Source organism: Accipiter gentilis, chromosome 18 (genome assembly GCF_929443795.1).
Source record: "Accipiter gentilis chromosome 18, bAccGen1.1, whole genome shotgun sequence".
NCBI classification, from domain to species: Eukaryota; Metazoa; Chordata; class Aves; order Accipitriformes; family Accipitridae; genus Astur; species Astur gentilis.
This window is the reverse complement of record NC_064897.1, coordinates 15,804,039-15,814,462: the sequence shown is the minus strand read 5'-3', so window position 1 is coordinate 15,814,462 and position 10,424 is coordinate 15,804,039. Positions and strand designations below refer to the sequence as shown.

At 49.4% G+C, this 10,424-nt stretch overlaps 1 protein-coding gene across 1 annotated transcript in view; it reads right to left on the bottom strand.

The window, feature by feature from the left end:
• Window positions 1-456: 456 nt before the first annotated feature.
• The window catches only part of ADA2 (adenosine deaminase 2), a 31,689-nt gene continuing 21,721 nt past the window's right edge, over window positions 457-10,424 (bottom strand). Inside the window, exons 7-10 of the mRNA XM_049821818.1 lie at window positions 8,854-8,962; window positions 7,732-7,889; window positions 6,672-6,874; window positions 457-5,727 (exon numbers count right to left, since the gene is read on the bottom strand). Of these exons, the coding sequence (XP_049677775.1) occupies window positions 5,619-5,727; window positions 6,672-6,874; window positions 7,732-7,889; window positions 8,854-8,962 (579 nt within the window). The 3' untranslated portion in view covers window positions 457-5,618. The remainder of the gene's footprint in view (window positions 5,728-6,671; window positions 6,875-7,731; window positions 7,890-8,853; window positions 8,963-10,424) is intronic.

Below are 10,424 nucleotides of genomic sequence, written 5' to 3'. Positions count from 1 at the left end.
CCGCCCCGCCCGCCCGCCCGCGGGTGAGGTGCCGGCCCCGCTCACGCCGTTCGCCTGCTCTGCGGCGTTTTCCTCCGGTGCACCAGCCGCAGCAGAACGCACCGGTGCGCTGTGGGGGTCGCCGCGGCGCAGGGTCGGCAGGGGGATTTGGTGGCCGCCGCGCCTCCGACACGCGAGGGCCGGTGGAGGGGGCGGCCGCGTTGCCGGCCGGGGTAGCCGCGGCTGAAGAGGCGCCCCCGAAGCGTGTGCGTGTGCCCCGGCGAGCGTTCCCGGCAGGCGGGCAGAGCTGCTGTGTTTATTTTCAGAAGGAAGACCGTCCAACGGGCTGCAGAGCTTATTTTTAAAGGGACGCGGAGGGCGTTTGCCAGCGGTCGGGCGCAGGCTGAGCCTGGCAGGCGCAGCAGGGCCGGGCGGCGGCATGGCTGCCAGGCATCGCACCCCGCGGAGCCTGCTTTGGCCGCCGAACCCCCGAACTCCCGGCACCAGCAGGCAGACCTCAGCCCGTCAGCCCTGTGCTAAACGCCCGATGGTGCGATTTTCCCTGCAAGAGTCGATTGTCCCCTCGTGGCTCTGCTAGGAGCTTCCCGTTTTGCACGTTACGCACGGAGGGCCCTTACGGTTTCTTCCGCAGGCACATCTGGCAACAGCCGTATCCCCTAACGCCCCTAGAGATGGTCTGTCTGCCCTTCTCACACCAGCCCACAGGAGACTCCCTCTTCTTCCCCATCTACGCTGCACTTGGATGTTTCCCCCACCCCCTTTCATAGCTGCCTTTAAAGGCAAGCAAAACAGGCAGTTGCCCGCAGCCTCTCCTGTGGGTTCCTATGTAAACTTTGCAGCTCTGTTTTCCCTGGACTCGTAGCGCTGTCATCACCCCCCCTTCCTGACCTTCTAACATCCCCCCTCGAAAGCAGCCGTACCTTCCATCTCTTTTCTTGCCACAGAAGCTCTAAAGGCCCGAACCAGCCCTCCCCCCTCGCTTTATCGCTTCTCTTTCTCTGCCGCAGCCTGCTCATGGAATGATGGACAAGCTAAAGGTTGAGAAAATACAGTAAAATGCCTTTCTTATCCTGTAATGACCAAGGGGGAGGGGACGGCCTGATAAAAATGACAAGCCAGAAGAAATGAGAGCCAAACCCTTCACCTGCCTGTCCTGCAGCAGACAGAAAACACTTGATAGACCTGCCATGACTGCAACCGCTGCAAGACTGGAAAGAAAGGAATTAAGTACTGACCCAATTAGAGCTACAAGTTTCTGGCCAAAGAAATGTCCTTCTGCTACCTGTGAAGAGACTAATTCAGAGACTTGCAGGAGAAAAACCTGAAGCAGGCTGAGCATCAGGAACTGGTGGAAAACACATCTGTAGCCCTGTGTTTTATGGCCAGAGGGCTTTGCTGTAGCATCTGGCATCTGCGTAGTCCCACTGCAGTGATGGAGGCTCACATGACGTATAGATCCAGCTGCTCGCTTGGGCCTATCTCTATTTTCATCCAGCTACTTTACTCCTCTGTTTTTATTGGCATGATTTTTGACAGCAACCGTAGTGCTGGATCAGCCATTTCCTGCCGGTGAGTGACCAGGAGGCAAACATTTCATTTGCTAAAGTGCCCCAACGGCGGTCCGAGCTGCTGTGCAACAAAACACCGATAGACCTGTGACATGGTGGGCTGCGAACAAAGCTCCGTCCACCTCCCATTTAAACAAATTCAACCTGAAGAGGCCACAGGGAGAGACCGATGGGGGAAGTAACAGGCATAAGATCTGACATATTCCTATGGCTGCTGGAAGTAAGCAGCACAGAAACATCCATGGATTTTCTGCTCGCCTTCCTTGCTCCCGAGTCCGGATGGAGACCAAAGGGGGCCACTTTCTGCCGCTTTAGGGTCTGCCCCTACTCAGCCTTCTGCCACCCTTGTGGCTGCTTCCAGTCCTGCTTGTCTAAGTACCTCTTTCATCTCAGGTCTTCAGGTTCTCTAGCTGGGAGGAGAGGTAGCACAAGCAAATCATGTCCGTCGGGTGGTCTCTGTATGAAAACGCAGCCCAGAACTGGATGCAGCTACTGTGTGTTTGGGGAAGGGGGGGCTGGGGGACCTGTGTCATGTCTCTGCCAGGTGGCTCGGGCTTGACTCCACAGTGGTTAGCCCCCTGGATCAAATTGCCCTTTGCACCGTGCTGTGAAGACATTTCAGACCCCGTCATAATTGTGCTCCAGACTGAGTGACGTGAAACATCCCCCCTCCGCTGCATATTCCAGATTAAAACCTCACACAAAACACGGGTATCCCCCGTTCTTTTTAACAGGAGAAAAAAAAAAAGGAGGAAAACCCCCGCAATGGAAACAGGTTTAAAGATCGAAATATATACTATGCGCTGAAAGAGGCGAGCAAGAAAAAATTACATGCAATGCATTTGCACAACAAATGTGAGCAGGGAGCCAAGGTACTGAGGGTAAGGGAATGGACTGGCAACAAAATCCCTGAAATGTTACTGTGAATGCTAAGAGCTGAGTTTCAATGAAGCCCCATAGTCAAAATTACCCAAAGCCTTGGGGATATCTGAATGGATTGATCTTTCTTAACTGCTGTGGTCCAACCTGAAGCCCTCCTTTTTTGCACACCTACAGTTAGGGAGGTGGGGATGCAGGCTGAGTTTCTCAGTTTCCACCTTTCTCCGAACTAAGGCACGCTCTAAGGAAGAATTGACCCCCAGCAGTAAAGCAGGCTGGCCCTCCTCCCGTCTGACCCTCTAAGGCCCTAAAAATGGTTAAAGCCCATCTGTTGCTAGAAGGACTCTTGGGAAGCCGCAGTCGCTACACATGGCAATGCCCTGTTCAAGGAGGGACCCAAGGAAGGCTACACCGCTAGAGTGAGGCACCTCCATGCAGTTCAGGTTCACATTTAAACATGTGTGATCAGGATGAGAGAGTTTCGGCGATCTGACCAACCCTAAGATGGATACCGTCAGCAGAAGTGGAGTCGCTAGGCTAGTCACAAATGCAAACAGAGCCCTGTAGGGTCAAGTCCCACCTTTCTGAGGGCTTCATCTGAAGATCACCTCAGACCTGTACAGTTTTAAACTCCCAGTGATTTCTGTGCTGTAATCCCAAGCAGCATCACTCACTGGTGCTCCAGACACTGGGCCACATCACGTCACAGTTCCTGATGCAAAGTCAGTAAATGGCTGAGCGCACATCAGGCTTTTCCTAGGAATGCAGGAACAAGCTGGACACAACAGGTAAACTGGTCCCAGCAAGCTTTTGGCAAACAGAAGGTCTAGCCCTGCTGATGTTGTGGGTAATGAGGACGGGGGACTACAGGTAACTGAAAGGCCATCAGTGGGTCAAGCCCTCAAGAGACCATGTGCAGGAAGAGCTGAAACCTTTCCACTGCAGCAGAAAAGGAAGGGACATAGGTCAACTTGTATTGAGGAACTCAGCTCCTCCCACACTGGTTCTGTAATGATTAGCTTCACCTTGGCAGCAAAGAGTCTCACTTAAGGGAGAATCAACTCATGGCAAATAAAAGATCTCCTCCATCCACATATAGCAAAGCTGAAAGATCAGGGGGCTCAGAGGGACTTGGCTTTTGGTCAGTGGTTAGCAGCCATTCTACCTGTTTACAGCAGTTTCCCTCAGCAGCGTTACAAATAAGGCATTTCCCAAGTCAGCATTTATAATCTGACCAATGCCTACCCTGGGGACTTTAGACCAAGCTCTGTATGCAACATTCATGGAGGAGGAAGAAAGGTGCCTCTACTCTGGCTCCTCCTCCAGTATAAAGCTCATCCCAGGACCAAACCTGCATCAAGGCCCAGGAAAGGCCAGCCTGCAAAGACCAGCTGCTGGTGGTGCTTCAGGGGAAGGTGTGGGGTGTGTGGGCAGAGAGAGCTGGCGTGGAGGCAGCTGCGGCTGAAAAGGGCTGGGATGTGGGGGACGCAACCCCCTTGGTTAGTGAGGTGTGTGACTGGGTTCTCACTTTTTGCTTTCTGTGGTTTGCATTGCTGGCTTCTGCAATGTCAACACCTTTGGTTTGTTGTGGTTTTATTTGGTTTTGGTTGTGGGGTTTGTAGTGTGGGTTTTGTATTTTTTTCCCTGCGATAACTAGAGATGAACTTGCAGCCTGCGAAATGTGGGCAATTTAAACTGGGATGCACGGGCTGCGCAGCTTGATCCACCTCTGTAGTAAGTATATTTGCCTCCTGCTAAGGTGTTTTAACCAAGGTCAGTGGAAATAAACACTACAGCCAGGCAGCTTGAGACAATTAGCAGAAAACATAAAGACAGCCAATTTGCCCAAGCTGGTCAGATCAGGAAACAACAGTCCTTGCAAGCCTGCAGCTCAGAGGAGGGAGATGTCTTTCAGCAGGAACTTTTGTAAATTCTCCCTTGGCTGATGCAAACCAGCATCATTGTACTGAAGTCAGAGAGAGATGCTGGTTGATCCTGGCTGTGTCCTTACGGTATGCGTGCCGAAGGATTTTGCTGAATTTACTTAGCATCCTGATTAAGACTTCTTTTTTTTAATCTCCCTGCAGCTAATTCTTCTCCTGATTTTTTGATGATGTTAAAAAAGGGAATCTGCTTGTCCAGACGCTATTTATTGTGTAGTTGCTGCAATACTTTTTTGCCAAAGAGCTGGAAACTACAAAGGTCCCAGTGCACACAGTGGATATCCACCGTGTTAGAGTGGTTCTCCACCAAGGTGAAAATCTCTCTGACAGGCTGAATAAGGGCGCATTTGCACTCTGAGTTAGGTGACAAAGGCTGATGGTGGAACCCCCTGAAATTAAAAGGTGTTTCCTATAAATGCAGAGGCCTGTGTTAACATGCCCCAGTGCAGGGGGAGAGTTTTAATTAAGCTGGATCTGGGAGGCCAGGGTGTTCTTTCTCAGCTGAAAAGTGTTTTGGCTTCCTTGTGACCAGAGGACAGGAAAAGATTTTGGAGTGAAAAAAAACCTGTTGGCAACTGAGGCACCTATTTTTTGGCTTTATGATCACTGTGCAACCAGGCTTAAATGTTCTGGGAGCAAGTTCCATCAGCTTGTTTCCAGCCATGGTGGGTCCTGAAATAGCAGACATCAGACCTATGACTGGTTCTTCGACCTAGCAGTGCTATTTTGGCAGCAGGCCCAGGGTTAAACATAACAAGAGTCATTTTCAGTCCTTGCTCTCCTGAAGGTCAGTGGCCCAAATGGTTGGATGTTTGTCTTAGCTGTTTCCGGACAAGGTCTGCATTTTGTAATGATAAGGCAAAATTCAGAGATCCTCACGTTGGTAATCTCCCGCTAACTCTAATTAGAAAGCATGTTTTTCCTGAATAAGGATGTCAGGATTTGGTCACTGGCAATTTTTAATTGTTTTGACTATTTTGAGTGGGGTGTTCTTTTGTTGTTGCTATAAATGCTCACTGTTCCCTTTTACCTCCAGCCCATGCCTTTCACAGGATAGTGCAGCTCATTCTTAGCGTTAAGACTAGCTTACCAGAATTGCCCATTGCCAGCTGAGACTTTGAGGTTCACTCATCTGCTCAGGTCACATGGAAGAAGCAGTCTCCCTCTTAGCAATAAGCCTGGCTTGCTCTGGCTTGCCAAATGCCTTCTGAGATGAGTCTTATCCCCTCTAAAGCTCCCTCAGAAAGCTATCAGAGAGGTCAGCCACAAATTGGTCCCATTTTTTCTGCCAGGCATCTCTGGCCTTGGCTTTCTCATCTGGTAGCATGGCACTGTATCTGTGAGGAGGAGAAAAGTCAGTATCAGACAGGAGACAAGGGGGCAGCTATTTCAAGATCAGCGGCCAAAACAGAAAGGCAGGAAGCAGCAACAGATTAACCCTTGCACGATGTGCCTACACCACACAGAGTAACACAGTGTAAAGAGCCTTGAGCTCCTGCTGGCTGGGCTCCCGCTGGGGTGAGAAGCATCATGGCCATATCAACAGCTACTGAGTCCTGCACCATGAGGACAAACAGCTCAGTCTGCAAAAGCTGGTGATTCACTGGGCGGCACTCGGTGACTAGTACAAAAGAGACAGCGCTGCTGTTGCTTTCAGATGTCCCCTGGGCTTGGTCCAAATCGGTAGGACATAAGAGTATTTGTTGTCTCTCCGGCCAAGCAGGGACTTGGGATTGGCATGAGGACTGGCACAGGATTTGGCAAACAGATGAGATTCTAGGAATGTGCAGAAAGACCCTGGGCACTGTATCCAAACTATTTTGGGACACATATAGCTGTCCAGATAAACAGAAAAAGTGGTTAAACATACCCAAACTACATGCTGGTAGATTATTTTCCTGTGTTTCCCCAGTGGGCGATGGGAAACACCACAGCAAGTCAAATTTGGGCAGAAATAGACAGGTGATACAAAATCATAACATTTCTCCCATATGCAGAACCAGGTGCTGGAGGAAACTTTGCAAAGGATAGAAAAGGGGGGGAATAAACTGAGACACTGAGTTAGAGAAAGGTGCTCAAGGGCATGGGCAGAGGGGCTTCTGCGGTCCCTGTGTCCTGCCCTTGGAGGAGACACACAGAGGAGACTTTGGATTAACAGAAGCCCAGTTCGTGTAGCAGAGGAGACTCTGGAGCCAAACCCAAAATACAGTGGGTTTCAAGGGAGCAAGCTGATAGTCCCCTTAGCATTATAATATCTAGATGAGAGAGCTGAGGAACTTACTTTATGGAGTTGAGTGCAAGTTGTTTTAAGGTCCTCAGGTCAGCATTCATCCCTCCGATGGCCATGAACACCTCGTAGAAGTCATAGGAGATGCCCTTTGCCCCAAAGATAGCGGGATCATCAGGGCTGATCACAATGGGGTGCCCTTCAGCCATGAGGCTGGCTGCAGGGTGGCTCCGCAAGTCAGCTACCAAGAGCAGGACCTTGATGGGGAAGGATGGGAGACAACATGACCTTGGGTTATTGCTGTAGCTGCGTTTGCGTTACAGCACCCGTCACACCGCATATAGTTGCCTGTGCCAGCAGGTAGTCATCAACAGCCTCTAGAGGGCTGTTCAGGGTGTGTTAGGTGTTCTGCTCTGAACTGCTGCAGGAGGAGCCTACTTGTCTGCAGTGACTATATAAGGAGATTCGTTTCTTAAATTAATCATCTAAATCAAGGCCAGTGGGGTGAATATCTTCTGCTTATTTATAACAATTTGACTGTGAGCATTTCAGGAAAAGTCTTTTGGTTACGTATTTGCTATGACACTTAGCTGAGGGCATTTGGGGCTGGTATCAGGGTTGTCTCCCTCAAGGCTCACACTGGTACATCTTTACCCCAGAGCATCCTTTCTGCTGTGCCCAGGGGACAATGCACACCACGCTAATGTGTTGCAAAAGAGTTCCCCCTGGTTATGAATTCTACAAAACCAAAAGGACTCCCAGTTGCTACCCCAGCTTCTAAGCCTCTGGCCCTCCTGGCTTTGAAGTATTTTCCATTATATCTCTTTAGGCACCTCCCTGGCTCTGGGCCTCATCTCCTCTAGGGAGGACTGCCTTCCCAGGTTCCTCTGGGTGGCAATTTAAATGATTTTGAGCTGGCTGGCATTACAAGCCTTATACATACACAGCGTGTGCCTACATAGCAGACTGCAGTGTAATGTAGTGCAAAGGAGACTGAGCCAACCTGGGTGCAACAAAACATCTAGCTGTCCCCCAGCTCCCTGTGGCTCCCAGCTGCTATGGTAAATCCCATTCCAGTGTTCCAGCCCCAAGACCTAAGCTTTCAACAACATACCTGGTTGGAGATGGGACAGACTTCTACAGGAACATCCCTCTTCAGAGACAAACTTTTGGCTACTGGGTGTTTAATGAGGGCAAGTCCATGGCCAATCCGACTGGTATTCAGTAGCAATGCATCCAGCACATTATTGTCTACAGAGGTGCCCTGCCAGTCTGAGCAGACACAGGTAAGAATCACTGCAATGCTGTGAGGAAATATATCTTCTCAAACTGCTAGATGATTTTGTTAATAAATGTCCCAATTGCAAGGTGAGAGGGTTGCTCATGCTCTGAGTTCCCACTTTGCATTTTCAGTGAAACAAAGATCCAAATCTGCCCAGGACATTGCCCAGCATAGAGACACCCACTCATCTCACCTGGCTTTAGGTGTCCGCAGTATAGCTCTTGCCACTAAGCTAATCGTGCTGGTCTCCATTCATAGTCAATGGAGAGAAGTAATAATTTCTGGGGAATAGTCTGTGCATTAGGATGAGATGTACTGTGCCTTAGAAGTGCTTGTTACTGTCCATGTCTATAAAAGGAGCCTGGGGTAACTAGTTCAGATGTAGACATCTCTGTAGATGTCAACATGCAATAAGCACAACACACAAGTTAGACACAACTGTCATGCATGGTTAGGATAAATCCCACCCATAAGGACTCAATAATATATTGCCAATAATAATACATTGCCCCAGGAATGAAGAGTAACTATCAGTTACTTTGATGAGTGTATTCAGTTAAGACTCGAGGCTGGCTCAGACATTCCTTCACCTTAAAATGTAAAATAATGGCTGAGGAATTCTGTTGCCACTGTGGATGGGAGGTGAGCACTGCTCTGAGGAGGAAATGGCTACTAGCAATAACTCTTGCAGCATGACTCCATGTCACACACGGGGCAAAGATGCTTAGCAACGTGACGCCTACAGTCAAGAGCAGGGAGCAGGTAGGGGAGGTGCCATATAGGAATGCTACAGCAACAAGCAGATATGAGGAGAAGCATAGGGAAAACCGGTTATATACACGTGTATACACATACACATCATCTTGATACAGCCAGGCTTGCTGATTCTGTGCTTTGCAAGACTTCATCTCCTGCCTCTGCAAGTAATAACAGGCCTTGAGTCCTCATGCTTACCAGTCTCCCCAGCATGGAAAAAGTATGGCAAGTTGACCCCCAGGGAATACGGGATGGTCAGGGCATCCTTCAGGTCCCATAAAGAGTGACCTTCATCCTCATTACCAACCTGGGGGAAGGAGGAAAGGTATTTTTGAACATGCTCTGGAAGATGGTGGGACTTACAGCTATGTATCACTGAGGTGCCAAATTGTAACTGAAGTTACAATGCTGTGGGGTAGGGAGCTGATTCTGTCAGGTATTTTTGTCAATTACCCTTAACAAAATCCTTAGCTGGAGGATTTGCGACCCATTTACACTGATTTCAGTACAGCAGCAGAGGATCTGGCTCTGGTATAAAACATATGCCATATTATACATGTAGTTATATTGCACGTCTAGGGGTTAACGCGAAGCCACAGAAGAAATACAGTTACCAGGTGTCCTGGGTTCAGCTGGGATAGAGTTAATTTTTACAGGAACCTGGGAGGTGGGGGCATAGCCGGGGCAGCTGACCTGAACTAGCCAAGGAGCTATTCCATACCATGTGACATCCTGCCCAGTATATAAATGGGGAGCGGGCCGGGGGGTGGTCTCTGTTTTTTTTCGGTGGGGGAAGTGGCGGAGCGTCGGGTCCCGGGTGGTGAGCAGTTGCACTGTGCATCACTCTTTTTTTGTATACCTTTTTTCATTAGTGCCGTTGTTGTTGTTGTAATCTCTTTTGTGTTTGTCCCAGTAAACTGCCTTTATCTCAACCCTCAAGGTTCCAGTTTCTTTTCCTTTTCTCTCCTCCGTCTCCTCCCCATCCCACCGGAGGGGGGCGGAGGAGTGAGCGAGCGGCTGCGTGGTCCTTTGTTACCGGCCGGGCTGAAACCACGACAGTCCTTTTTGGCGCCCAACGTGGGGCAGAAGGGTTGAGATAACGACAGATCTGGCCAGAGCGTGTTGAAACAAATTTGCCAAACGCATTTCTTAGATATATAGATGTTAGTCACAATGTTGTTTCATTTGTTTACATGGTGGCGTTTTGTAAGCTCTTATATGCTCTATGTATTGCCTGTAGTTGCGTATCTCATCTCTGGGAGAGTGATTGGGATTATCATTTTGCTGTACTGGGCAATGTCGACTTATGAAATGATTACATCACTGGTCATGAGGTTAAGCTGGTATCTGTATGAGGCAGTGATATCATTTCCATACTTTGGGCGCCTTCTGTCGGATTTTATTGGTAATTACACCCAATCCATGGGGAAATTAGGGGGGGATACCTCCCCCCGTCCGTTCACCTCCCTCTTCTCCTTCCGACTAATTACAACAGCTTTTGAGAATTTTGAATATCCTTGGGATGCGCAAGCCAATGTGCTGTTAGTGCTATGCCTCCTGAATATGTTTCAGGTCTTGTTTAGGGCTACAAAAACGCTCTTTAAGAGTACCACTCAGAGATCTCCCCCAAAGCTGGAGACTCATGGGTGGCACGGCATGTGGGAGCATATGGGCAAGTATCTAGAGAACTTCTCACCGCCAGTGACTTGGAAGTTCACTCCCGAACAACTACAGAACCCTTATGAAGTGACAGAATATTTGAAAGAAAA